The sequence below is a fragment of the Chlamydotis macqueenii genome, chromosome 28 (assembly GCF_036417535.1).
Source record: "Chlamydotis macqueenii isolate bChlMac1 chromosome 28, bChlMac1.mat, whole genome shotgun sequence".
Classification (NCBI taxonomy): Eukaryota; Metazoa; Chordata; class Aves; order Otidiformes; family Otididae; genus Chlamydotis; species Chlamydotis macqueenii.
In genome coordinates, this window is record NC_141583.1 from 1438843 (window position 1) to 1465702 (window position 26860).

Genomic DNA, 26860 nt, shown 5'->3' on the forward strand with positions numbered 1-26860 from the left:
CCTCGTCCTCCTCCCCCTCCTCCTCCTCAGCCGCCACCGCCGCTCCGAGCCCAGCCGGGCAGGGAAGGGATCCACGCCGGACCGGAGGCGGTGGAAGCGGGGGTGGGGGGGGGTCGGGCCCCGCCGAGGCCGCCGGGGATGGTGGCGGCCGGAGCGGGGCGGCGGCTCCCCGCGCCCTGACCGCCGAGGGGCCGCGGGCGAGGCACCATGAGCGTGCGGCCTCCGCAGGCCCTCGACAGGTAGGTGCGGGGGCCGGGGAGGGCCGGGGCCGGGGGGACCGCGGCTCCCCGGGGGCTTCTGGGCGGCTGTCGGGGGCGGGGAGACCCCCGTGGGCAGCGGGGAGAGGCCGCGGTTTGGGGGGGAAACTCGGGGGTTTGGGGGAGGCCGCGGGCTCGCCGGGGAGGGGTCTCGGGCCTCTCTGCGGCCCCCCCCCCCCCCCCCCCGTCGCCCCGGGATGGGCCCGGCCCGCCCCGCGATGCAGGGACCGGGCTTGTGGTGTCCCCCCGCTAAAAAAAAACCCCACCCCAAAACCGCCTCAGGCCGCTCCCGGCCATCGCAAACCCACCCCTGGTCACCCCAAAACCACCTCAGGCCGCCCCAAAACCACCCTAGACCGCTGCAAAACTGCCCCAGGCCACACCAGCCCACCCCAAAACCACTCCCAGCCACGCCAAAACGACCCTAGACCACCGCAAAACTGCCCCAGGCCACACCAGACCACCCCAAAACCACCCTAGACCACTGCAAAACTGCCCCGGGCCACCCCAAAACCAACCCAGGCCACACCAGACCACCCCAAAACCACCCTAGACCGCTGCAAAACTGCCCCAGGTTACCCCAAAAGCAACCCAGGCCACACCAGCCCACCCCACAGCCACCCCAAAACCACCCTAGACCACCGCAAAACTGCCCCAGGCCACCCCACAACCACCCTAGGTCACCCCAAAACGATCTCAGGCCACCCCAGGCTACCCCAAAACCACCCCAGGACACCCCAGAACTGCCCCGGGCCACCCCAAAACTGCCCTGGGACACCCCAAACCCACCCCAGTCCACCCCAAAACCACCACAGCGCGGCCTACCCCATGTCCAAGCGGTGGGAAAACGCAGCCGAAATTAGAAATGGGGGGCGGGGGCGGGGGGGGAAGCACCTGGGTTCACTCCTGCGCCGTTCGATATCTTTCCCTGGAGCTTTTTACCCCAAATAGCCACAGTTTTTACCTAAATGTCTTCAGGTGGGTTTTTGGGGTGGAGGGTGCGCCCCTGGGGTGCATGGGGTGTCTCATCCTCGCCAGGGCTCAGTTCCTCGCAGGCGATTAAGCTAATTAATCCAGCTAATTAAGCCAGCGGGACGTGGTACCTCCAAAAGAGGGGGCAGGAGGGCAGTGAGGGTCCCGCTTGTCGCCCCCCTCCCCGTCTCTGGGCGTGGGGAAACGGGGATCCCTGGATGTTTGGGAGCTGGGAAGGGGCACCTTGCCCCTCAGCCGGGACCCTTCCCGGCGTGGGTGCCCCGGCTCCGAGCAGAGCGGCGTGGCAGAGGGCACGCTAGCCGCTAAAATAACTCCCAAAAAAACCAACCCCACGTTTGCTTTTGGGGTGACTCGAGGAGGAGAACGAGGTTTTCTTTTCGCTCCCCGTGCCCGGGAGGCTGATACGGGGCGGCGGGAGACGACATCCCCGGCCGGTGGCGTTGAAGATGCTCGCCGTCAGCTCCCGGCTGCTGCGCCGAAATCTGGTTCGGTGCCCTCGCTGGCGGGCCGGGCGGCGCGTTTCCACCGCCGTCGCCCTTTCTCCTGGTTTTGGGGGAACGAGTGCGGAGCAGAAAACCACCCCGCGTAACTCTGAATTCTCCGGAGAGCCCGGAGCCTTGGCAGCCAGCCCCTCCGCGGCAGAAATGAAGGAGCCGCGGAATTTCACTCGGGAAGCGGCAGGATGGGGTGTCGGCGGTGTGTCAGAGCCCGGCTGCCCGATTTCCCCGCCGAGGCGTTGTGACCGGGGCTTAAGGCTTCTCTCCGCTCTTTAAATAGCCGCCGGCTCCTCCACTCCTTAAGGTCAGGCGCCTGGAGCGGCCCGGCCGAGCCGGGAGTCGCTCGGTGCCGGGTGGCGGGGCTCTCCGGTGACAAAAATGATCGGAAAATGGGTTCGCGCGAGGATTTTCCCCCTCTTAAAAATAAAAAAAAAAACCAAAACAACCCACCCCAGCGGCCCCCGCCCTCTTGCCGGTGCCGAGCAAACGATGGCTTTGGGGTGGTCGCTGGTCCCCCGCAGCTCTCCCCGCAGAGACCAGTGCAAACCAGTATAGATCTTCCTCCTCCGCCGCAGAAGGAGCCGTGCGCCAGCAGCGAGCGTTTTAGTCACCGAAGGAGCAGCTGCGGGGGTGGAGAGAGGCACGATCTTCCCCGCCGTGGGGTGCGCGGCTTTGATTTGGGAGGAGGGCCGGGGAGAAAACGCATCCCTTCGGGGCAGGTTATTCCATATCTCGCTGGCTGCCGTGGATTTTCGCGCCCCGGAAGCGCGAAAATGGGTGCCAGCCAAACCAGATCTGCCAGTCTGCCTTTTCCAGGAGACGAGTGGCACCGTTAATGATTACACTGCCCAGCACTTGGGAGAGGTCGGGAGCCCTTCGGAGCGGCATTCCCGGAAAAGCTGGGCCTTGCGCTGCATGCGAACCGCGTCTCCCTTGGTGGGGAATTCGCATCCCGGCTCCGTTTTCACCGGCGGGCTCCCTCTGGCTCTTACTGGGCCCAGCATTCTGGTTTTCGTGGATTTTTGGGTCTAATCCCACTCGGAAGCTCTGAGGGAGTGGAGTTGGGGCAGTTTAAGGTCTCCCTTCCTTGGCTGCCCCCTCGCAGAGGCTGCCAAGGCTGTTTCGGGAGCCAGGCGGGTGACGGAGACCGCGAAAGCCGACGGATTTGGCGTGACCGAGCGGCTGCCCCGTGTCCCGGCTGTCCCCGGTCCTCCCCGTGGGGAATCGGCGCTGCAAAAATTTGCGGACGATTAGAAACGCGGGGGACGGAGGCTGCTGCGCCGCGAAACACCAGGGCTGCTGCGCTCGTCCTGTTAATTTTATTTTATTTTTTTTTTTCCCCATTTAATTAAAAGTCTTAATTTAAACAAAGCTTTTGCAGAATCCCCTGCCTGCTGCAGGGAAGCTGCTGGAGGAATCCGGGGATTTAAATTCGGTTTGCTGCGGCATGGACGCGGGACTTTGCATCCGATTTGCGAAATGAAATTTGCTACTGGCCGGAAAAAAAAAAAAAAATTAAACAGAAAGAGAGAGAAGGAAAAAGCTTTGCTGCAGAAACCCCGGCTGGATCCGGGATGATTCCGGCCTCGTGGATTTGCGGGCGGCCGGGCGGCAGCTGCAGGGCGGCTTGGCAGCGGCACGGAGCCCGCGTGCGGCGGGGATGCGCCGAGCTGGGCCGGTTGCCGCCGCCGAAATCCCGGGCGGAAGGAGCTGGGTGGCAGCGGGGTCGGCGCGGCGCGGGGTGGGGTCTTCGTCTGACACCGCTCCCCGCCGCGCTGTGAGCGGGCTCCAGTGCTCTTTGCCGGGAGTCGGGAAGCTGTTGTGTGCTGAAAAGATGAGAAGAAACCCAAATCTCCTCGAGGACTGGGGAGGCTGCGTCTGCAGGCAGCCAAAAATGGCGAGAAATGGTGATTTTTGGGGGGTTTTCCCCCCTTTTTTTCATTTGCTAGCGAGGTTTAAATCCGCCTCGCCGTGCCAACTTGACGCGGAATTCCTAGCTCCCCCGATGCGTCATCGTGCAGCGGCCCACGGCTCGGCCGCGGAACGGGCGCCTTCCAGCCTCGACCCCTCCGTCCCCGGCGTTCCCGGGGGACACCCACCCCGCTCCCGGAGGGATGCGGATCTGCGGAGGGATGCGGTGGGATGTCCCCGGGAGCCGCGCATCCTCGGCACAGCCGGCTTTCTGCTGCGAGGCTGGAGCGGCTCCAGCGAGCGGAGCGTCGCGGCTGGATGCGGTTTTCCCTCCGCCGTGCCGCGGGGAGGGGGAAGGGGAGGAAGCTGAATCATTTTTCTTTTTTTTTTTTTTTTTCAGCTGAAATTCCTTCCTTCCTTCCTGTCCCCAGAATACCAGTACGTGAAACCGTCTGTGGCCCGGGAGAGCGGCCGGCGGCGGGGTTTGGCACGGGAGACGCTGGGAATCCTGGTGCTCCCGGCAGCGCCGAGCGGGCTGCGGTGGAAGCAGTGACTCAGTTGCGAGAGGCGTCCCACCACGACGCCGATTTCCCTTTTCCAGTTGTTTTTTTTGTCCTATTTTTTATTTTTCTTTTTTTTTTTTTTTTTCCATATGCGTTTCTATTTTTTTACTTTTCCTGCCCATGGGCCAGCACCAGCGGTGGGTTTCCAGCCGTACCGGTGCAGCCTCCGGATCTTTGCAAAACGTTTTCTCTTCCCTAGAGCTGGAATCTCCGGGAGCATCCGTTCGGAGACCTGAGGGGGGGGGGGCGTGGAAAAAGGAAGCTCCCAGTCTGGGCCAGAGGCTGACCCGCTTTGAGGCTCTGATCCTGTTCCTCTCTTAATCTTTTAATTGCCGGCGTTTGCTCCGCGTGGGCTCCTGCGGTGGTGATGCTTTGCTCTTTAGCGTGCGGGATGATTTTATTTTCCTCCTTTTCTTTCTTTATTTTTTTTTTTATTCCCTTGGCTGTGCCCACCTGGCTGCCCAGTGCCCTCGCTCCCAGCCGTGCCGCCCCCGTCCCGCTCCCGCTCCCGTCGCGTGTCCGTGAAAAGCGAATCGCTGGGATTTCACTGAAGGGGAAAATGAAACGAGCTTCCACGGCTGGAGCCGGGCACCTCAGTCGGGTTGCCGCCGAGCCGGCGGCATTGGGTTTAAAATGGCATCTTTTGGCTTTCCGTAAGTCAATTAGGAAGGAGCTTACGCAAAGCCGAATTAAACCGCTCTTATAGCCGGAATAAGCCAGCGCTGGCCCAGCTCCTCCGAGCGGGACGGAAACGGGCTCCTGCCGTGGGCATGGGGTCGGCTTCTCCCCGTGTGGGACTGGTGGCTCCTGGCCTGGCTGGGGGCTCAGCCGCGCGTGGTCCTGGTGCCGTCGGGCACCAGGGAGCTTCCCCCGACGAAGAGGCTTAATGCGGCGGCGCCTTAAGTCCTGGCATCCGGAGGGATGCGGAAAAAGGAGCCGATCCTTCCTTGGCCTGGATAAGCGGCGGGGCTGACCTGCCCCCGGCACGCTGCGGGTAATCCCGTGGGGTTAATCCCGCAACCTCCCTTTCCACTGAGCTGCCGTCCCGGATTGGGAGGGGACTGGGCCCGCTCCAGCTCCCGGGAAAGCTGTTGGGGATGGCGTCCCCCCATTCCGCAGCCCCCATCCTGGGCTGCCACCGTGCCTGGGCTCCTTCGCGCCGAAATCCTGGTTTATCAGCGAGCGAGGGTTGGGATGGAGTGAATTAGAGGCTGTGGCCTAATGCTTGTGCAGGTCAGGTCTGGATTGGGATTATCCTCATGAGACATTCCCTAATATTCCTCTCCTGGAGTTGGGAAGGAGTTGGGGAGCCGCTGCGCCTCGGGAAGCGGCTACGGCAGCGGGGCCGTTGGGTTTGCGCCGCTGAGCTCCGGCTTTGCGTCCCCGTGGGGTGGTTTTGGGGAGCACCCTCTTGCTGGTGGCCCGAGGGGCGATGCCTCCCCCTCCCCGTTATCCAGAGGAAGGCGCGAAACCGGGAGGAGGGTTTGCGCCGGCGAATCCTGCCCCGGGCCTGATGGGCGCTGCGAGGCCGTGGCGGGCACGGGGCAGTGTTTTCGGGTCCGCACCTCTGCCTCTTGATCTGTTTGTCTCCTCTTTCCCCCCCTCTCCCCGCGCCGCTGTCCTCCGGGTGTCCCTCGGGCCACCCCTCTCTCTGTCCTCCCCGCCAGCCGGCCGGGCGGCAAGAGGCACCCTCACCTGCCCAGGTAAGCGGGGTCAGGGGCTGCTTGCGCCCTCCTTCTGCGCCCTCGCTTCGTTGCGGCCCTCGGGGTGCGAGGCAGAGGCCGGCTGCTCTTCCCCTTCATCGTTTTCTCCCTCTTCCTGTTGCTTTCCGACCCCTCGGGGGAAAGCTGTGGCTGGTTTGCTTGGGAGGAGGAGAGACAGGACAGCGGAGCTGGGCTTTCGTCCCTGAGACGGAGTAGGATCACGGAGGGGCGCGGGGAAGGGGAGGCAGCGCTCCGGGACCCTCGTTTTGCAGATGGTGCCGGGTTTGGATGCTGTGGGACGCCGTTCCCTCTGGCCGCAGCTCGTGGGTCCTGTTCCAAGGGTGTTGGCAGGGGAGGGCTGCCCAGAATTGATTTCTCCAGACCCCCGTGAGCTGGAGGACAAACGCCAAGGCCAAAAGAGCTGCGCGGGTGAGCCCCTCTGTCCTTCCAGCGCGGCGGCGAGGGGCTGTGCCGTGCCCCTTCCGTGCGGAGAAAGCCCCGGCACCCAAAGCCTTGGAGCGACGCTCAGCGAGAGGGCAAGACCGTAAAGCCTGTTGTCCGGCTGCCCGGCTGTCTCTCCCCCATCCCTCGCTGCTTCGTGTCTCTCCTTCCGCCAGCCCCGCCGCGGCCTGGCGAGACCCGCATGCCGCATCTCTCCCCTCGCCCGCCGCCTCCGCCGCTTGTCCCGGGCAGCCCCCGCCGCTCCCGCTGCTGGCAGACGCGAGGCCTCAGGGTCCTGGCCCCGAGCGGGGTCCTTTTTGGGGCTCTCCCCAGAGCCCTGGGGTGGTGAAGGGAGAGGAGCCTTTTCCCGAGGCGCTTTGGGGACAGGCAGCTGGCGGGACGGACAGCGCTTGCCCGTGCTGGCTGCCGTCACCTTCCAGCTCCGGGCATTTGTTTTCCCGAGCCCAGGAAGGACCCGCAGCCGGAGGATGGCTCCGTCCAGCCGTCCCCCTCCCTGACCTCTCCTCCTCCTCCTCCTCCTCTGCAGGTTAAGCAGCCTGTCCTCCGTGGGCGATTCCTCTTCAGAGCGGAGGTCTCCCGGCCACCACCGCCAGCCCTCTGACGCCTCCGAAACCACAGGTAGGGTTTTCCCACCTCCTCCTCCTCCGGTTTCTCCGAAACCACAGATGGGTTTTCCCACCTCCTCCTCCAGTTCTCTTGCGCTTCAGGACTGCGTTTCGTGCCCTGTCCGTCCGGGGAGCTTGGTGGCACGTTGCCGCCAGCCTCAGTCCTTGGAGACAGGGCTCCCGTGCTCCTTCGGAGCACCCGGAATCACCCGGCCAGGGCTGCGGGTGCCTGGGGAGGGGAGGACCCTTCCTCGGCTGCCGACGAAGCCACAGAGTGGCTGGGCGTCCCTGCAAGCCGAACCGGCGCCCCGGGCTCGGAGCCTCACCGATTCTCCCTCCTCTTCCTCCCCAGGTTTGGTCCAGCGCTGCGTTATCATCCAGAAGGACCAACATGGCTTCGGCTTCACCGTCAGCGGCGACCGCGTCGTCCTGGTGCAGTCGGTGCGGCCAGGTGAGAGGGGACAGGAGCTGCCACGGGGGTCCCCTCACTCGCTCAAAGACGCATCCCTCGTCAGAAAACACGGGAGAAACGGGATTTCATTCCTAAGCCTTGCCAGCTCGGGATCCCGCTACGGCATCAGCCAGCACGGGCTGGACACGATTGCTGGGGGGAAGGCAGGCGTTTTTAAGGGGAGCGTTTTGGGGAAGCTCCCCAGAATCGCTCCGCTCTCCCCGCTCCTTGTCCGAGGCGGGAAGCCGGGTGGGGGAATTCCCGTTTGTAGCCCCAAGTAAAGACGGATTCGGCGGCTCGCTGCTCCTGGCGCAGTGCTGCGGGACACGCTGCCGGTTTTGCTGGATAATGGCTTTGCGGGGTGACAGGGCTTGGAGCGGCAATTTACATGGACAATGAGCTGCTTATTTTACAGCGGATGTTCCCACCTCCTCCCCCTCCCCCCCCACCTCCTCTAGCCCGAAAGCCAGGAAAAATGGGAATATAGGAAAGGGAAAACACTCCGGGTTTCAAGGGCAGGTTAGCGCTGGAGTGCCGCTCTCCTGCGACTGGAGACCCCCCGCCTTGGCCCCCTCACCCCAGGGCTGGCTTAGGGAACGAGGATGAGACCCCCGGCCAGGAGTCCTGTCCCCTCCCTTTCCCCGCTGGCTTCGTTTGCCAACAGCAGGACCGTTAGAGCCGAAAGAATCCAAACAATCCGACGTACTTTCCGCTCTCGCAGCCCGCTGCCGTGTCTCGGGCCCTTGGCGTGGAGTCGAACCTCATGGAAACATTTTCCTCTCGGTTTTGGCTTTGGGAAGAGGGAATTTTTTCGTGTATTCCAGCCTCAGCGGCTCGGTTAAAGAGCGGGAGGCGGGAGAGGAGGCAGAGTGGTGCTGCTCTTCCGGGGCCCTGCTCCTGCCTGTGGATCCAGGCGCGTGGTGGCTCTCCGGATGTGCCGGAGCCCGCGCGGGTGGTGGGATAACATCCCCGTGATGGATGGAAAGGCTGGGGTCTGGCTGGGTGAGCCGAGGAGGGCTCGTCTGGATGAGCTGTGAGCTGAACGTGCGCTGGGTGTTGGACGTAAAGCACCCGCGGCGTGGTCTCCAGCCTCATCCCGTGCAGGATACGTGCCCGGTGGTCCCCGTGTCCCCGCCCCACGCGGAGTGTGCGGGACCGGTGTGGGGTGAGCCCCTGGCTCGGTCTGCCGCCCCTCCGGCCCCACTGACGCCTGTCTCTCCTCCCTGTGTCGCAGGGGGGGCGGCCATGAGAGCCGGGGTGCAGGAGGGGGACCGGATAGTCAAGGTGAGCATCCCCAGCCATCGCCCCTGCCGCTTCTCTGCGCGGGACCGTGCGCCCCGCTCCCCGCTGCCAGCCCGTCTGACCCCTTCTCTTCTCTCCCAGGTGAACGGCACGATGGTCACCAACAGCTCTCACCTCGAAGTGGTGAAGTTAATCAAGTGTGAGTATGGCCGGGGAGCTGCGGCGGCTCCTTCCCGGCTGGGGTGACCCGCGGCCCCGCTCCCCACCGGCCGCCCTGCTCCGTCATGCCCGCGTTGCTGGGGATGGAATGGGAGGAGGCAGCGCGAGTGTGCAGGGACGCGTTTCCATCAGGCTCTTCGGGAGACGGGTGGCAGCCAGCACCCACCTCTTGCACCCAGCAGTGTCCTAAAAGGCCAAACCAGCGTGCACAGCCTCGCTCGCAAGCCCTGCGAGCACGGAGAGGCGCACCTCACTGCTCCCCAGGCTGGGAGGCCACACATCCCACCCAAGGGAAGGTCTTGATCCTTGGGAAAAGATGGGAAAAGCTTTCTCGATCCTTCCAGTGGGCATTTGCAGGGTGGACCAAGGTAGCACCTGCCGCGGCAGAGGTGGCCTCGCTGCTTGCAGGGACAGGGACGTGCCCGCCATGATGCCCATCACGTGTTTTAGGTTGAGAAAGTGAATAATGGGGATTTTCTAACCCTCCCTTTCCTGTTCCCACATTTTTCCAGCCGGTGCCTATGTTGCTCTGACCCTCCTGGGCTCTCCCCCTCCCTCGGTGGGGCTCTCTGGTTCTCAGCAAGACGTGAGCACGACAGGGGCTCCCCGCACCACCCCCGCCTGTCCCCCGCCGCCTCCCCCGCCACCGCTCCCCCCGCCGCAGCGCATCACCGACCCCAAGCCCCTGCAGGTAGCAAACCGTGCGGTGCTGCCTCCGTGCCGCCGCCCCGCTCCGGCCCCTCGCCGCCGGCCGTGGTGGGCAGGAGGGAGGCGAAGCTCAGCCTGTCTCTTTGCAATTTCGGATGGGTGCAGGACCCCGAAGTCCAGAAGCACGCCACGCAGATTCTCCGGAACATGCTGCGGCAGGAGGAGGCAGAGTTACAGGTACGGTGGTGGCCCGGCTCTTTTCTTTTGCGGAACCGTGGCGGAGCAGCCCTTGGTGCTGCCCCGCTGCCGTCCTGGCTTCCCGGCCCTTCACCCCTTCGTCCCACCGGATCCGCTCAGCCCCGTTTCCTCGTGGGCAGCGGGACGGGGCCAACGGGATTGGGGCCGGTGCGAGCGTCCCCCCTCTTGTCTCTCCGCTCAGCGCTTCTACGAGGCGTACAGCCGAAACCCTGCCACGGCAGTGGAGGAGCAGATCGAGGGAGCGCGCCGGCGGGTCAGCCAGCTCCAGCTCAAAATCCTCCAGGAGACCGGTGGCTCTGTGGTACGTGGGGTACGCTGGGGAATTAGCGGGGTTACCCTCGGTGCGGGGGTCCTGCCGTCCTCCCGGCTCTCCCGGAACTTGGGAGACCCTCCCGAGGCGCTGGGCGCAGCAGCAGAGACAAAACCTGCTGCGCTGGGAGCCGCTGCCCGGCTGGCCCCGCATGCCGGGGGACGTCCCGCCGGTCCAACGCACCTCCTTGCCTTGCAGGATTCGGGACGGCTGTGCGGCGACTCCGGCTTGGCAGGTTTCAGGGCAACGGAAGGTGAGTTGTGCTGGCGGCTCGGATCGTCCCCGCGCCCCCGGCTCCTGAGCGCGCCGTCAGCTTCTCCTCCGCTCCCAGGACGTCTCTCCCTGGACTCACAGGACGGCGACAGCGGCTTGGAGTCTGGGACGGAGCGGTTCCCCTCCATCAGCGAGGTGAGAGCAGGGTTACTGCGGCTCTGACTTTCTTGGGCTTGTAATGCTTAGCCTGGCGTGACTGCCCCCAAAATGAAGGGTACCCCAAAATTCCTGGCTTGTGCTCCTAATTTTAAAGCGTTTCTGATGGCCCCAGAGGGTTTTTGTGGTGGGCTTGTCTCCCTTTCTGGTCTCTGTCCTGGAAACTGCTCTTGGGACGGCCCTGTGTGCCCGCGCCGGGTGGGCGAGCGGTGGCGGCAGCCCCCGGGGTGCAGCCTGCCCCGCGTCCCCTGACGCCTGCGCTGCCGTCCTGAGCAGACCTCCCTGAACCGCAACTCCGTCCTCTCCGACCACGGCCTGGACAGCCCGCGGACCTCCCCCATCATCACCGCCCGCCTCTTCCAGCACCATCGCCGGCAGGGATCCGACACCCCCTTCACCCCCTCGGCCGAGCAGGTGGGCTGGGGCCGGGCCGGGGGGTCCTGCTGCGGGGCCGAGGCGGCCGATGGGTGCTCGATCCAATCGGATGGGAGCTAGCGGGGTGGGACGCTGCGGGGAGGGCGAAGGCGTCCCCCCAAAGCCAGGCGCCTGGCTCCTGACTCTGTCCCCTCTCCCTGGCAGGGGTTGGACCGGACGGGACAGCCCCTCATCATCGGGCCGGAGGAGGATTATGACCCGGGATATTTCAATAATGAGGTAATGACATCCGAGGCGTTCTTACCTTCATCCCCTCACCTTCGGGGTCAGAGCTGGCCCCGTCTCGTGTGGCCTCCCATGCCCTGGCACCCGGGGGCATTTAGAAATCTTCCGGGCTGGTCCCAGGAAAGGGATGAGGAAAGAGGCGTGGGAGCTGGAGATCTACCCCGGAGTGAATTCCTTTCCTTCCGAGCTGACTCCTTTCTCCTTCCATCCCTTCTCTGTGCAGTGCGACTCCCTCTTCCAAGACCTGGCCAAGCTGAAATCCCGGCCGGCGCATCTGGGGGTCTTCTTGCGCTACATCTTCTCCCAGGCAGATCCCAGCCCCCTGGTAAGGGATGCGCCGCCGTCACTGACACGCGGGACGGGGCCGGGGACGGAGGGGACGCAGACAGGGAGGTGTGTTTGGCACCGTCCCCTCCTCCGGCGGAGCGCAGCTCTGCATTTGCCCTTCTTGCCAGCTGCCAGCCGGCATTTCCCACCACTCGGTGCGCACGCGAGAGGGAAATGCAGCGCAGGGTTACGCTTCCTCCCCTTCCTCCCAGGCGTAGCACGCTGGGGTGCTGCCCTCCCCAGACCCCGGCCATCGGTTCCGCTTTACTGAGCCTTTCACCTCCCTGCTCCGAAACCTTCCTCCTCCTCCTTCGCTGCCCACCTCTGCTCTCCCCTTCTTTGCAGCTCTTCTACTTATGCGCGGACGTTTGCCAGCAGACGACGGCCAAGGATTCACGGGTTTTGGGGAAGGATATCTGGAACATCTTCTTGGACCGGAACGCGGTAAGGGCAGGACTCAGGTGGGAGCCTGCGCAGGAATCCTTGTTCCGACAAGGAATCAGCTGGAAAGCCATCCCCCTTCCATCGGGACGCTTTTTTAGCGGTGTTTTTGCCTTGTTGCTGCTGGTTCCTCCGCATCGCTGCGATCGGTTGTGTAAGGCGCGGACCCACACGTTGCACAATTGCAACCGCTCCAGTGTGTGGAAGCTCAGCGCAGGCAGGAGAAGGAGGGTCCTGGCAGCGAGGACAGGGCTCCAGGCGCTCCCGTTCAGCGCTCCAGTGCCCCCTCGGAGGGAGCGGGGTCCCGTCGCGCTGCTCCGGAGAGGGTGGCGTGCTGGGACGAGTGCTGAGCGCTTGGTGTGTGGGATCCCCAGCTCTCACCTGGTCTGGCTGCCGAAATTGCCATGGGGCGATGGCGCAGGAGCGCGGGGCACTCTCTCCACTTGTATCCCCAGCTCCTTCCAGCCCTGCACGCGGAGAGCAATCCGGTGCTGAGCCGCTCTTCTCTTCTCCCTTTCCTCTGCAGCCTCTCCGGGTGAAGCTGTCCGAGCAGCTCCTGGCCGAGATCGGTGAGTGAGGGGCTCCCCGGCGGTCTGCACGGCGGCCCTTTCGCCCTGAGGGGTGTTCCTTACGATGCCAAAGCAGGATCCTTAAGGAATTCTGCCAGGCTCTGCCCTTTTAGAGAGGAGGTGCCGAGGTTTGGGACTGGGGCTGCTGAGCTCTTCCCCAGTTTGGTCCCAGGGGTCTTGTTATGGGTGGGTGTCTCAGCTTGAGTCTGCAAAATGGGAGACAGGTTGTCCCAGCCTGGAAACCGGTTGGGAATGGGGCTACGCTCTGGGAGAGGGGGGCCAGCAGAGCCTTGTGCCCTTCCTTGCCTGCTGAGCGTGCTTGGTGACACTGATTCTCCTCTCCCGTCCGCAGAGACTCGCCTGCGGAATGGGGATGACGTCCGAACCGCCCTCTTTGAAGCTCAGGAGATGGTGATGCCCGAGATACAGGAGCAGATCCAGGACTACAGGTAACGCAGCCGCCCGCGTGCCCCGCAGAGCTCGACGGGCTCCTGCCGGCGCCTGGGCTCATGGCCCTGACCCTCGTCCTCCCGCAGAACAAAGCGCACCATGGGCCTGGGGAGTCTGTACGGGGAGAACGACCTCTTGGACCTGGACGGGGACCCCCAGAAGGAGCGGCAAGTGGCCGAGAAGCAGCTGGCCCAGCTGGGCGACATACTGTGAGTGCCAGGCTGCCGCGGAGGGTCCCTGCCGTGCCGCTCTGCCTGGATCTGGGGTGAGGAGGTGGGGAGGGGGATCGGGCGCAAGCTTACCTCTGCTCCTTGATCCTACTTGATCCGCACGTTCGGTGTCGGAGGCGGGAAGGAGAGTTTGGAGGAGGCACTGCGTGCGGTGAGGGGCAGGGGGCGTGGTGGGATGGAGGGCTCGGTGCTGTGGGCGCCCTATCTGGGGCTGAGTAGAGGAGCCTTTTCCAAAAAAGCTCTTTTCTCCCTCCCCGTCTCTCTCTCCAGGTCAAAATATGAAGAGGACAGGAGGTGAGTGGCCCTGGGGCACAGTGGGAGCGCGTCCAGATGTGGCTGCCTTGCAGTTGTTCGCTGAGGAGGCGAAAGGAGAGGAGTGGCAGCAGCGTCCCCTTCCCGTGCCGGCCCTGGCACCCCCTTCCCGTGCCAGCCGTGTCCCCATGGGGTCTCAGACCGGCCCTGGGGGACGGGGAGCACTTCCCTTGGGGTTCTGGTGCCCTGGGCGCGGCTCCCTGTCAGCCCCAGCTCGCGCTCTTGAACTGCTTCTCGCTTTTCCTCCCTTCTCCCTCGCCTGCATCCCCACCTGCCTGGGAAAGGATGGACCCTCTCTTCCCCCTGGAGTCCCACAGGACGTCCCAGCCTCCCCAGCTCTCTCCCCTGGCCTGCGGTGCCCTACACTGGTGTTGGATCTCCAGCCTCACGCTCTGCTCTCTTCCAGCTCCCCCATGGCTTTTGCCCTCAGCACCTATATGAACCACACAGGCATCCGCAGCCGGGAGCCCCGCGCGGCCGGCACCGGCGAGAAGGCCCAGTCTCTCCCGGACAAGGACAAGTGGCTGCCCTTCTTCCCCAAAACCAAGAAGGTGGGTGGCTTGCTCACAAGCACTCCTCCGCCCCGAAGCCGGGCTCTTGCTGCTGGATCTTTTGGGGCAACCCTGGGAGGGGTTCTTCGGGGGTCCTCGTTTCCTCACCGCCTCGGAGAGCTGCTCGGTGCCCGGCCCGGGTCTCTGCGCCGTCCCTTCCCCGACAACTCGGCGCGGTGAAGGCTGGGGACACCCTGGGCGCTGGAGCGGTGACGTGGGTTTTTATCGGTGCTCCTCTCGGCTGTCCCAACAGAGCAGCAGCACCAAGAAAGACAAGGATGCCGCGGAAGACAAGAAGCGCAACCCTATCCTCAAGTATATCGGGAAGCCCAAAATCTCTCAGAGCAGTGAGTATCGGGACCCTCTGGGGTGCTGTACCACCAGCTTCTCCGCTGCCTGGAGGAGATCGGCGTGCCCGGGGCCGTGGGGTGGCCTTTGGCACCCGGGGAACTCCCGTTCACCCGGTAGCATCAGCCACCCTCTGCTCCAGAACTGCTCTGAGCCGTCTGTGCTCCCGCGTGGCTTTGAGGGGAGCGGGAAGGGAGCAGAGCCGAGCTCTCTCCCCAAATTTATCTTCTGTACCCCATCCTGCGGGCTTACAGGCTGCTCGCTGTGCCTCCTGTGGGGGGCTGAGGTGGTGCAGAGCAGGCGTGTACAGACGTGTGCGGGTGCACACGTATGTGTGCCCGCGTTCCTCTTCCTCCCCTTCTGCTTTGAGTTCTCATGCCGTTTGCTCACGCCTTCCCTCTTTGCCTCCTCCGTTGCTGAAACGCGGGATTGATTTGACATCTCATTTTTGTTTTTCCTTTCAGCATTTCATGTCCCTTTGTCCCCTGTCGAAGGTAAAAACCCTCTTCTTTTGTTTGCCCTTCACCTCATGTGCTTCGTTTTTATTTTGTCCCCCCCCAGTGTTGTCTCCCGGGGTGTCGGGGTGGGTTGGATGGGTGCCGCAGGGTCTGGGAAGAGGGCTGCCCGCGCCGGGCACCCTCGGGGGTGGGCAGCAGCCCCAGGGTCTCCTTCCCAGCCGCGCACAGCCCGCTCTCACTGGGATCGCTTCCCCGCTTTCGCCCCAGCAGTCAAACCCGGCAACGTGAGGAACATCATCCAGCACTTTGAGAACAACCAGCATTACGAGAGCCAGGAGCCCGGCACCCAGCGTCTCTCCACCGGCAGCTTCCCCGAGGACCTGCTGGAGTCCGACAGGTAGGGGAGGGGGGCTGCGTGAGGGGCAGCCCGTGTTTTCGGGGCTCCCGTGGCGGTTTTTGGGGGGATTTGCGTGGGCGGGGGACGTCCCTGCTTGTCCCAGCCTGTTCTCGGCTTCGTCTCCCCGCTGCAGTTCGCGCGCCGAGGTGAAGCTGGGCCGCTCGGAGAGCTTGAAAGGCCGCGAGGAGATGAAGAGATCCCGCAAAGCGGAAAACGTGCCGCGCTCCCGCAGCGACGTGGACATGGATGCCGCGGCCGAGGCCACGAGGCTTCACCAGTCGGCATCGTCTTCCGCTTCCAGCCTGTCCACGAGGTGGGAGACGCCATCCCAGTCCTGGGGCAGGGAGGACCTGCGTTCCCCTGGGAATGTTGGGCTTGGGGCGGGGAGCGGGGATGGCCAGGGGTCTGAAGGCTGAGCCCTCTCTCTTGGGAAAGCTTTTGCTGAGCCTCTGGGTCAAGGCCAAGCCGCAGCCACCCAGAGCGGGGTGGTCCTGGCCCCGCAGCACCCAGTCGAGCCTCCTGGCCGACGTTTGCCGAGGGAAAACGGAGAGAATTGGCTTTTAGTTCCCATTTGCGCCCCAAACCTCTCTGGGCAGCCCACGTCTGGCTGGGGCTTACAGAAAAGCCGCTGGGTGCTGCCTCACGTGGTGCGGCGGTGGGAGGAGCGCGGCCGGGATGTCGGGACGCGAGGGTGACTCTCCCATCCCTCCCCAGGTCGCTGGAGAACCCCACCCCCCCGTACACGCCGAAGATGGGACGCAGGTGAGTGAGCCAGCCTTGCTCTCTGCCACCTCTACCGCGCCGCCCCGCGTCCCCGGGGCCAGGTTTCCTTCAGAGCAGGAGGGGGTCACTGTAGGGGTGTTGCCGGGGCCGTGCCCCAGCTTGTGGGGGTCAGAGGGGCTGCGTCTGCGCTTTCCCAGCTTCCCCCGTCCCGTAAGCCAGCCTGGGTAGAGCACAAGGGGAGGCGATGGCCAGGGCTGTCCCCCGTTAGTTCTCCGTCCTCCTGGGGGCGAGGGGGCACCTCTGTTCCCTTGTGTCTCACGCAGGACCTATGTAGATGTCTGCTGGGGGACCTAGTCTTTTAGCTCAAGAGTCAGAGGCTTGTACTTCTTGTGCTGAAGGCCCCGGGTTCAAGCCGAAATAGGGCCCAGGTAGATATTGGCTGTACTGGGAGCGCCGCGGGGTGGGCTGGCTGGACGCGGGTGGCTGCAGAGTACTCCCACCGCCGCCTTTCACCCCTCCCAGGAGCATCGAATCGCCCAGCCTGGGTTTTGGCGTGGACCCTTTCCTGCCTCATCTGCTGGAGGATGAGCAGGGCCAGCTCTCCGACCTGGAGCCCGAGCTGGATTCCCAAAACTGGCAGCACACCGTCAGCCGGGAGCTGGTGGCCAACTTGCCGCAGAAGGAGATCGACCGGCAAGAGGTGATCAACGGTAAGGAGCGCGGCGGCGGCCCCGGGACACGAGGGACCCCCCCCCGGTGGCGCGTCCTGGCGCCACGGGGCTCCCCGCGGCGCTTCTCCACCCCCCTGCCTTTCGCGCAGAGCTCTTTGCCACCGAAGGGTCTCACCTCCGCATCCTCCGAGTCCTCGACCTCCTTTTCTACCAGCGGATGAAGAAGGAGAGCCTGCTGTCCCGGGAAGAGCTGGCGCTCCTCTTCCCCAACCTCCCTGACCTGATAGAAATCCACAGTAAGCCTCTTCCTGCTCGGATCCGGCTCTTCCCGGGAAACGCCCCGCCGCAGCGGGAGTGGAGGGTGGCCCGGGGCTCCTGCGTGGTCGCCCACTGTTCAGACCAGCCCTGCTGACGGCATCGTACTGCCTGGCCGCTCCAGCTTCTCCTTCCCCTCTCCTGGGAGCCAGCCAGAGCCGGATTTTTTTCTGGACTCTGGGATGCCCGGTCTGTGCCTAGCCCTTGGCGTAGCGTGCTTTCTGGCGTCACGCTCCTTGACGCAGTGATCGAAACCCGTCCGTGTCTCAGTCCCTTCGGCCTTGCACCCGTGCTGGGAAGCCGGCAGGGACCCTCTGGGGCAGGCAGCTCGGTGGGGGCTCGCGCGGGGACGAGCGGTGGGGTGGCCCCGGTGCCGCGGTGACGTCCCTCGCATCCTCGTTCAGATTCTCTCTCCGAATCCATGAAGAAGCTCCGGGAAGAAGGACCAATCATCAAAGAAATAGGGGATCTCATGCTGTCTCGGGTAAGGGGGGGACACAGAGGTGGCAGAGCCCCTGGGGGCATCTTGTCCTCCATCGTGGAGGGGTTGGCATCCCCAAGGGGAGGTGGTGACGCCGCTGTCACGCTGACTGGATGAGCTCGGGGAGACTCGAGGGGCCCCCACGAGCGTGGGGGGTACCTGAGCCCGGTTCTCCCCTCCTCACCTCCCCCAGTTCGATGGCCTGGCCAAAGAGGAAATCCAGCAGGTGGCCGCCGACTTCTGCTCTTACCAATCCATCGCCCTAGAGCTGATCAAAACCAAGCAGCGCAAGGAGACCCGTTTCCAGATCTTCATGCAGGTTTGTCCCCGTCCCGGGCTGCTCCTCACCCCGACGCCACCTCGCGCCTCTCACCCTCGGCTCTCCGCCCCTTAGGAAGCGGAAAGCAACCCGCAGTGCCGGCGCCTGCAGCTCAAGGACTTGATCATCTCTGAAATGCAGCGCCTGACCAAGTACCCGCTGCTGCTGGAGAACATCATCAAGCACACCGAGGGTACGGGCTGGGGGGGGACAGCGGGGGCTCGTCCCCGGGGTGGCTTGGCCGCGTGCTCCCGTCCGGAGGTGATCGCGTTCTGCCACGGCGCTCCTGCCTCTCTGGTGCCATCCAGAGCGAAATCCCAGGGCGGCGGGGAGGAGGCGCTGCCTTCCCAGCAGAGAGATCCGAACCGGGAAGGTCCTGCGGGGTGGGAAAATGGAGCTCTGTGCCGGCGGCGTTTCAAGCCCGGGACGCGCCTGGCAGCCTGCCGCAGCGGGACAGGGCCAGCTTCATCTTCTCGGGGCGCTGGTCCCCCGCTGCCCCTCTCTCACCTCTCCCCCGTCCCAGCGGGCACCTCGGAGCATGAGAAGCTGTGCCGAGCCCGGGACCAGTGCCGGGACATCCTCAAGTACGTCAACGAGGCGGTGAAGCGAGCGGAGAACCGGCACCGCCTGGAAGGCTACCAGAAACGCCTGGATGCCACCTCGCTGGAGAGGACCAGCAACCCGCTGGCCGCCGAGTTCAAGGTAGCCCCTTGCCAGGCAGCGGCGACGGCAGGGGGCCGCTGTGGGACCGCCCGGCCCCGGCCCGCGCTCACCGCCGCCCTCGGCTTCCCGCAGAGCCTGGACCTCACCTCCCGGCGTATGATCCACGAAGGGCCGCTCACCTGGCGCATCGGCAAGGACAAGACTGTGGGTACGGACCTTCCCCAGTGCCCCTCACTGGGAGCGCTGGGAGACCTCTCCCTGCATCCTCATCCTCCCCCAGGACATGGGCGTTGTACCCCCGGCCCCAGGGGCGTTACAGGGACCCCCAGACCCCTCCGTTGCCCCCGCCACACGGCTGTTGTCCCTCCTGGCTGCAAGGAGGGAGCTTCCACCTGGCTTCCAAGCGCATCCCCGGCTCTATCTCCTCTCCCACCCCAGACCTCCACGTGCTGCTCCTGGAGGACCTCTTGGTGCTGCTGCAGAAGCAAGACGAGAAACTGGTGCTCAAGTGCCACAGCAAGACGGCGCTGGGCTCTTCGGACAACAAGCAGACCTTCAGCCCCGTCCTCAAGCTCAACTCGGTGCTCATCCGCTCCGTGGCCACGGGTAGGGAGAGGGGCTGGGGGAGGGGGCCGGTAGCGAGGACCACCGCTCGTTCAGCCCCGTCCCACCGCGGCTGTGCTGCTCTCGCCGTGCTCTGACCTTCTTCTCGGTCGCCCCGCGCAGATAAACGAGCCCTCTTCATCATCTGCACGTCGGAGTTGGGGCCTCAGATCTACGAGCTGGTGGCGCTGACGTCTTCCGAAAAAAACACGTGAGGCTCGGCGGGACGGGGGCTGGTGCGGGACGGGGGCTGTTTCGGGGGGCACCGGGTGCTGACGAGCGGCTTTCGGGCGGGCAGGTGGATGGAGCTGCTGGAGGAGGCGGTGCAGAGCGCCACGAGGAACGCCACCTTCCCCCCAAAGCGCCGGACGCCGGAGCCCACCCGTGCGACGCCCTCCGGGTGAGCAGCCCGGCCCTCGTTGGGAGCTGGTGGGCGCGGAGGGGGGGGGGATGGGGACAGGGGGTCCTTCCCAGTCACTGGGGACCTGGGGGGGTGGCAGCCAGGGCTCCTGCACCCTTGCGCTGCCCCCCCGAGCCCCTGCCCCGTGCCTACCACCCCTTCTCTGCCCGCGCAGCCTGGTCTTGCAGGACCCCGACGTCTCCCCACTCCTGTCCCGCGGTGCCAGCTCCGGAGCAGAGGTGGAGGAAGGCTCCTCAGGTGAGCTCCCCCCGGCCCCGCCGCCGCTCGCTGCACGCACCCTGCCCCCTTTTTAGGGTCTGAGCTCTCTCCTCTCCTCAGCGGATGACGATCCCGCCGCGCTCCTGGGTGGGGAGAAGCCCCCGGCGCTGCTGGAGGAGCCGGTGGGCAGCGAGGTGGAGGAAGAGGAGGAAGAGCTACCCGCAGTCCCCCTGCCCACGGGGGCTGAGGTGGAGGGGGCTGACCCCCTCCCGGCCGAGCGGCCAGGACCCCCCCGGCGCTTGCCGCTGCCGGGACCCCTGGGCACGGAGGGGCTGGCCGAAGCGGCGCTGGAGGATGGTGAGTGCCGCGGGGAGACCCCCTCCTCGATACCGGCCTCTCCCCGAAGGGGGGGTGGGGAGCAGAAACCCCAAATCGCCTCTTCCCCCTCCCTCCACGCCCCGTCCCAGTGGAGAACCTCCGGCTCCTCATCCTACGGAGGCTCCTGCCCTGCCGGGACGCGGAACCCGAGGACGATTTGACGCCCACGCCGTCGGTTCTGGGGGGCGCCGGCCAGGCCTGGGACTCGTTGCTCTCCAGTCAGGATTCGGCCTCCCAGGAGGTGCTGGCGGACCCCCTGGGCGCCCCCCAGGACCCCAAACTCCCGGAGGAGACAGACGGGACGGGTCTGGCCGCCGAGGAGCCCAGCGGCTACAAAGTGGTCCGGAAAGGTAGAGGGGGCGAGGGGCAGCGTGGGGGGGAGGCGCTGGGGACCCCTCTCTTCCCCCTGATCTGCCCCGAATTGCTGGGATTTGGGGGTCTCCCTGCGCTCGCCTGCGGGGGCTTCGCTGGGGGCTCGCACGGCGGGAGGGTGTGGGTGAGCCCCCTCCCTCCCTCCTGTGTGCACCCCCTGGGCGTGGGGGCTCTGGTTTGGGTGCTGGTGTGGGGGATGCTGCTGGGTGCCGGTGATGGGGTGCTGGTGGATGCTGGTTTTGGGGTGCTGGTGGTGGGTGCTTGTTTTAGGGTGCTGGTGATAGAATGCTGTCGGGTGCTGGTTTTGGGGTGCTGGTTTTGGGGTGCTGTCGGGTGCTGGTGATGGGGTGCTGGTGGCAGGATGCTTTGGGTGCTGGTGGGTGCTGGTTTTGGGGTGCTGGTGATGGGATGCTGTCGGGTGCCGGTGATGGGTGCCGGTGGCGGGGCCTCCTCACCCCTTCCCTCTCCCTCCCCCCTCTCTTTTTGGGGTGCGCAGCCCAGGCGGAGGGGGCTAAGGAGGGGGCTAAGGAGGCCACGCCCTCACCCGGCAGCAGCCAATCAGAAACTGAGCTGCGGGAAGGAGGCGGAGCTAATGTAGATGGTAAAGAGACCCCCCCCCATCCTCTCCCCAGCCCTCGCAGGGGGTCCCCGCGTCCCCGGGGGGGGGCCAGGGTCCCGTCTCCCCGCGAAGGGGGGTGCCCTCCTGTCCCCTGAGTCCCTTCCTGGGGGACGCGTGTCCCTGGCAGGGGGATGGTGGGGGGGGACACCCCGTGTCCCCGAGGACTGTCCCGTGGCTGGGGACACCCCCACCCGCGTCCCGTGGCCGGATCCTGCCCCGAGGGGGCACAACCCCCTGCTTTGGAGTGGGGGGCGGACAGGACCTCAGGCAGCAAACACCCCCCCTCCGGGGGGGCCACCGCCACCCACCTGGGGGTGCCCCCACCACCCTAACGCTGCTCATCCCCCCTCTCAGGCAACTACTTCTACGTCAGCATGCCCGCCGGACCCCCCCCGCCCGCGGCCCCGGACCCCGCGCCGCCCCCCAGCCCCCCGCAGGAGGCCCCCCCGCGGCGCAGCCCCCCCGAGGGCTCCCCAGCCCCCCCGTGCGACATGGACCTCATCTTCCGCACCATCGAGCAGCTGAGGCTGAAGCTCAACAGGCTGAAGGTGAGCTCCCCAAAATCGGGGAGAGCCGCCAGGAGGGGGGGGTCCCGGAGGGGAGGGGGACACGGGCCGCCACCCCAAACCTGTGCCCCCCCCCCCCTTCCAGGCGGTGGAATGGGCGCACCAGGAGCTGCTGCGGACCCTGGGGCGCGGCTCTTCCGCCGCCGCCTTGGGGGGCTCAGCCCCGGAGGCCGACGGGTGGGCGCTGCGGCCCCCCAGCCCCACCAGCGACAGCCCCCTGTCCCGCGCCCTCTGGAGCCTGCAGGGCCCTGCCGCCAACGCCCCAGGTGAGCCCCTTGCCATGCGGCTGCCCGCTTGCGCCCCCCCCAAAATCCCCCTCACCCCCTTTTCCATCTCGTCCAGGCTCCAGAGCCCCCCTCGCCGAGGACCCCACTCGTGACGCCGGCCTTTAGCCGCGGTGAGGAGAGCCTGGGGGGGGGGCGTCCCCGTGTCCCCCCCCTCCAAACCTCGCTGGAAGCCGGGGAGCTGCCTGCCAGCCCCTCCCCGCGCGTGGGGCTTTCGGCTGGAAGGGGGGAGCACGACCGGGCTGGGGAGGCGGGGGGGGCCAGCAGCCGGGTGTGTGTCCCCCCCCACGTCCCGCCCTCGCATGGCAGCCCCGGTTCGGTGCCCCGTGTCCCCCCCCCGCGCTCCCCGGGCGCGAGAGCTGGATCTAGTCTGTATAAATGCACTTTGTTCCGTTCCTCTCCGCGCTGCCGCCCCCTCCCCGCGCCCCCCCCGCCTATAAATATGTACGTACGCCCCCCCCCCGCCCCCCACCTCCTCCTGTAAATAACCCCCGCCGGCGTGCGCGCGAGTGTCCCCCCCACCCCCCCAGCCGAAGCGGGGCCGCCCCCAGCACCGGGCTGACAATCGAGGGCGGAGGGGGGGGGGGCGGGGCGCATTCCCCCCCCGCTGCGTCCCGTGGCGGGCACGGGGGCGCGGGGGGGGGCGGTATATATATTATATATAACAGAGCGAGACGGCCGCTCGCCGCTGCGTCCTCTGCGTTATTTCCTCCCTTGCCGGCGGAAAGATTTGGATTCTTTTTTTTTTTTTTTTTTTTTTTTTTTTTTTTTTTTTTTTTTTGAAGGAAAAAGGGGAGAAGCCAGCTGTCCTTCGCGCCCCGGGGGCCCGGCTATGCGCCCCCCTCCTGCTCCTCCTCGCGCCCCGGGGGTTTGGGGAAGGGGTCCTGCGGCGGCAACAGCTCCCGCAGCCGCGCCAGGGCCGGGCTGGTGGGGGGGATGCCATTCATCTGCGGGGATGCGGGGCGTCAGGCTGTGCCCCACGGCGCCGCCGGCCCCACAGGGATGCCAGCCCCACGGTGAAGCCAGCCCCACGGCGATGCCAGCCCGTGGCCCCACAGGGATGCCAGCCCTACAGGGATGCCTGCCCATGGCGATGCCAGCCCCACAGCGATGCCAGCCCCCAGCCCCACCCCGCTCACCTCCAAGGAGAGACGCAGCAGCCCTTGCTGCCCCGCTGCCTTCGCCTGCTTCTCCTGCTGCTGCGCCTCCAGCGCTGCCAGGAAGGCGGCCAGGCCCCGCTCCGCGATGCGGTTGTCTGGGGGGGGACGACACACAGGGAGGAGCGGTGGGGGGGCTGGCGGGGGTGAGCCCCCCACCCGCGCTCACTCACGGCTCAGGTTGAGGTTGAGCAGCGCCCGGTTGCCCGGCAGGACCACGCTGCCCTGCTGCTGCCTGGCCTCCAGCAGCGGGTGCGGCGGCTGGGACGCATCCGGCGCCTGGACACAGAATTTGGGGGGGGGGTCTGGGGGGGTCCGTGAGAGGGTGGGGGGGAATCCCAAGATGGGGCACCCCCTCTCCCCCACCTCTGGGTTTGACTTCTCGTGGCCGCTCGTTTTGGCGTCTCTGCTGCGGGCGCCTCTGGGCTCCGATGCTCCCGGGACGGGAGAGCGGGCGCAGCCCCCCCTGTGCCCCACCAGCAGCCCCTCGGACCCTCGCTCGCGCTTCTTGTGCTGCCGGGCCTCCTCCTTCCGCAGCAGCTCCTGCAACGCACAGAGCCCTTGCGGACTCGCCCCTCCGCCTCCCCCCTCGAAGGGTGGGGAAACTGAGGCACGCCGGCCCCCAAAGCCAGGGGAGCCCCCCCCCCCCACCTTCTTTCTGGTGGGGGTCTTGCCGTGCTTGGCCGAGGCGGCGCTGGAGTGATGCTCGCTGTGCCCCCCTCTCTCTCTTGAAGCCTGGGGGAGAGGGGTGCTCAGGGTGCTGGCAGCCCCCCCCCCAACCTGGGAGCCGAGGTCGGGGTGGGGAGGGAACGTGTCCCCCGCAAAATGGGGAAGAGGGTTGGGGGGGGTGGGTCTCACCGTGTGGGACCATCCCAGCGCCTCCGCCAAGAGCAGTCGCCTCCGCTCGACGATTTCGGCATGGGTCAGCGCGAAGGGGCCCAGGACCTGGCGGGCGGTGGCGGGGGTGGGGGTCGGGGCAGGATCCCACCCCGACCTCCGGGAGGTGGGGGAGGGGGGGAGGGGCACCCACCTCAGCCAGCTTGGTGGCCCCCGCGTCGCCGATGTCGTTGCTCGCCAGGGACAGGGAGAGCAGGGAGCGGTTCAGGCGCAAACCCTGAGGGGGCCGAGGGTTCGGGGTGGGCGCCGGGGGTCCCGTGGCCCCCGTCCCCCTCCCCCGTCCCCCCCCGTTGCCCACCTGGGCGATGTGGGCGGCCCCCAGGTCCGAGATGCGGTTGAAGCTGAGCACGAGTGAGCGCAGGCTGCGGCCGGAGGACCCCAGGCTCTGCCCCACGACCCCCGCGCCCGCGTCCCCCAGGCCGGTGTTCCGCAGCGAGAGGTGGGCCAGCCTGCGGGGGTGGGGCGGGGGGGGCGTCGGCCCATGGGGTGCAGGGATTGGGGTCCCAGGGGTCCCATGGGAACGCCGGCCGATGGGGTGCAGTGATTGGGGTCCCAGGGGGACTCCGGCTGATGGGGCGCAGGGCCGGGCACCCCTGGGGGTACCGGGGGGGGGGGGGGGGGGTCGGCCGATGGGGTGCAGGGATTGGGGTCCCGGGGGTCCCGCGGGGACATCGGCTGATGTGGCACAGGGACAGGCACCCGGGGGTCCCGTGGGGAAGCCAGCTAATGGGGCACAGTGATTGGGGTCCCGGGGGGTCCCGTGGGGACTCCTGCTGATGGGGCGCAGGGCCGGGGGTCCCTGGGGGATGCCGGCCAATGGGGTGCAGGGACGGGCAGCCGGGGGGTCCCGTGGAGACGGGGCGCAGGGCCGGGGGTCCCGGGAGTCCCCTGGGGACAGCCAATGGGGTGCAGGGATGGGGGTCCCATGGGGACGCCGGCCGATGGGGCGCAGGGACGGGTTCCCAGGGGTACCAGGGGGAAGCCAGCTGATGGGGCACAGTGCTTGGGGTCCCGGGGGGACGCCGGCCGATGGGGTGCAGGGACGGGCAGCCGGGGGGTCCCATCGGCTGGTGGGGCACAGGGATGGGGGTCCCGGGGGGACTCTAGCCGATGGGGTGCAGGGCCGGGGGTCCCGGGGGGGTCCCGTGGGGAAGCCAGCTGATGGGGCACAGTGATTGGGGTCCCGGGGGGACGCCGGCCGATGGTGCGCAGGGACAGGTTCCCGGGGGTCCCGTCAGCTGATGGGGCGCAGGGCCGGGGGTCCCGGGGGTCCTGTCGGCTGGTGGGGCGCAGGGGTGAGCGCGGCTCCGTCGGGATTCGGCCCCGACTCACTTGCTCTCGCCCCCCATCAGCGTCTGGAAAGCGGCGTCGGGCAGGGGGCTCCCCTCCAGGCTGAGGGTCCTGCCCAGGACAAACCCCCGTTACCCCCGTTCCTTAATTAGCGCTAACGAGGAGCCCCCTGGACCCGTGGCGTACCGGAGGCGAGAGCAGTGTGCCAGCAGTGCGGCCAAGGCCGGCAGCGAGCGTTCGGTCAGCCCGACCTTCCAGAGGCTGCGGTGGGGAGGAAGGGACGTGGCGATGTTTTTGGGGGGGGCTGCCCCCAGCCCCCCCCCCACTCCCTGCCCCTCACTCACTGCACTGCCTGCAGGCCGGCCAGGGCGGGCAGGCACTGGCTCAGGACCCCCAAAAAGTTCTCCTCGAGCTTCCAGCCTGAGGGAGACACGGAGGCCAAGGCGGGGTGATGGGATGAGGAGGCTGAGCCCCCCCAAATGCGGCCTCTCCCCTCCCTGGCACGGCTGGGGAGGCGGCCCACAGCGTGATTTCCGGGGGCTCCCCGTCCCTGGGTGCTGGGGGGGGGTCCCCACCTCGCAGGAAGACGGCGCAGACGCTGTGGGGGTCCTCGTGCTCCAGCTCCACCTGGATGCGGGGCTGGAAGCAGCTGTACTTGTGCTGGATGCGGGCGAGGACCTTGCTCAGCGGCGGCTCGGGGGGCTCCTCTGCGGGCCGGGGGGGCGAGGGCGGTGGGTCGGAGGGCTGCTACTGCCCCCCCCCTCCCTGGGAGGGACCCCATAACCCGTGTCCCACCCAGCCCCGCTCACCGTCCGGGGGGAAGCTGGGGGGCGGCCGGGGGGTGACTCTGGGGACGCCGGTGAGGCCGGCGCGGGCGCAGAGGTCGGGGAGGTCCTGCTCCAGGAGGCCGGTGCACTGGTACCCCTCTGCGGGCAGGGTGGGCAGTGTGGGACACACACACACACACAACCCCCCCTCAGCCCCCCCAAGTCCCCTGCCAGGGCTGGGGGCTCACCTTCGCCCTGCTCGGCCTTCCTCCCCGCGCTCTTCGTCTCCTCCTCCGCCGCCGCCTTCTCCTTGAGCGCCCGATCCCCCCGCCGCCTCATGGCCTGCAGCTGGGGGGGGGACCGGGGTAGGGGGCTCAGTGCCCCCCCCCCGGACCCACCAGCCCCAGCGCCGGCCTTGTCTGGCACCCAGACCTCCCCACAGCCAAGGGGTCCCGGTGGGGTCCCGATGTGGGTGAGGGGGGGTCCCAGGGTCCTGTGAGGATCCCTTTGTGGGTGAGGGGGGGTCCCAGGGACAACGGGGGGGTGTCTTTGGTGCGAGGTCCCTGTGAGGGGAGGTCCCTGGAAGGGGAAGGGGGTGTTCCCAGTGGCGGGTGGCCTCTATTGGGGGGGGGGGGGGGGGGTGTCTCTGTAGGGGGTGAGGGGAGGTCCTAGGGTCGGAGGGGTCCCTTGCAGGTCCCTACAGGGGCTGGGGGGGGGTGGTACAGAGGGGTCCCAAGGCCCTATGGAGTCCTTTTGGGGCGGGGAAGGGGGGGCGTGCCAGGGCTGAGAGGGAGGGGCTATGGGTGTCCCTATGCAGGTGACAAGAGGGTCCCAGGGACAAGGGG

At 66.8% G+C, this 26860-nt stretch overlaps 2 protein-coding genes across 7 annotated transcripts; one reads left to right on the forward strand and one right to left on the reverse strand.

Moving 5' to 3' along the window:
• On the forward strand, positions 1 to 22599 carry ARHGEF11 (Rho guanine nucleotide exchange factor 11). 3 transcript variants are annotated; one of them, XM_086768133.1, is made up of 41 exons: positions 2 to 239; positions 6913 to 7004; positions 7344 to 7442; positions 8677 to 8726; positions 8826 to 8883; positions 9416 to 9594; positions 9717 to 9788; positions 9991 to 10110; positions 10318 to 10372; positions 10451 to 10527; positions 10825 to 10962; positions 11128 to 11202; positions 11432 to 11533; positions 11881 to 11979; positions 12503 to 12545; positions 12898 to 12994; positions 13082 to 13204; positions 13496 to 13519; positions 13944 to 14088; positions 14342 to 14435; positions 14901 to 14930; positions 15162 to 15291; positions 15425 to 15604; positions 16006 to 16053; positions 16537 to 16724; positions 16835 to 16981; positions 17405 to 17484; positions 17675 to 17800; positions 17876 to 17993; positions 18324 to 18502; positions 18596 to 18671; positions 18902 to 19069; positions 19190 to 19277; positions 19365 to 19466; positions 19642 to 19724; positions 19806 to 20042; positions 20153 to 20413; positions 20932 to 21036; positions 21409 to 21602; positions 21706 to 21886; positions 21963 to 22103. In XM_086768133.1, the coding sequence occupies exons 1-41, from the start codon at positions 208 to 210 to the stop codon at positions 22010 to 22012; spliced, it is 4545 nt and encodes a 1514-aa protein (XP_086624259.1). In that variant the 5' UTR covers positions 2 to 207; the 3' UTR covers positions 22013 to 22103. The 3 variants fall into 3 exon arrangements, with proteins under 3 accessions (XP_086624256.1, XP_086624257.1, XP_086624259.1); XM_086768130.1 differs by lacking the exon at positions 21706 to 21886 and having other exon boundaries at positions 1 to 239; positions 21963 to 22599; XM_086768131.1 differs by lacking the exon at positions 21706 to 21886 and having other exon boundaries at positions 1 to 239; positions 15165 to 15291; positions 21963 to 22599.
• LOC147597245 (leucine-rich repeat-containing protein 71-like) lies at positions 22509 to 26373 on the reverse strand. Of its 4 annotated transcripts, none has more exons than XM_086768135.1 (14): positions 26264 to 26373; positions 26058 to 26174; positions 25824 to 25955; positions 25593 to 25668; positions 25435 to 25509; positions 25291 to 25359; positions 24257 to 24407; positions 24092 to 24175; positions 23920 to 24006; positions 23713 to 23796; positions 23428 to 23604; positions 23235 to 23340; positions 23044 to 23159; positions 22509 to 22828 (listed from the first exon to the last, which is right to left on the reverse strand). In XM_086768135.1, exons 1-14 carry the CDS (start codon positions 26352 to 26354, stop codon positions 22607 to 22609), a joined length of 1587 nt encoding a protein of 528 aa, XP_086624261.1. In that variant the 5' UTR covers positions 26355 to 26373; the 3' UTR covers positions 22509 to 22606. The 4 variants fall into 4 exon arrangements, with proteins under 4 accessions (XP_086624261.1, XP_086624262.1, XP_086624263.1 ...); XM_086768136.1 differs by having other exon boundaries at positions 22650 to 22851; XM_086768137.1 differs by lacking the exon at positions 23235 to 23340 and having other exon boundaries at positions 22650 to 22828.
• Between the last annotated feature and the right edge of the window lie 487 nt (positions 26374 to 26860).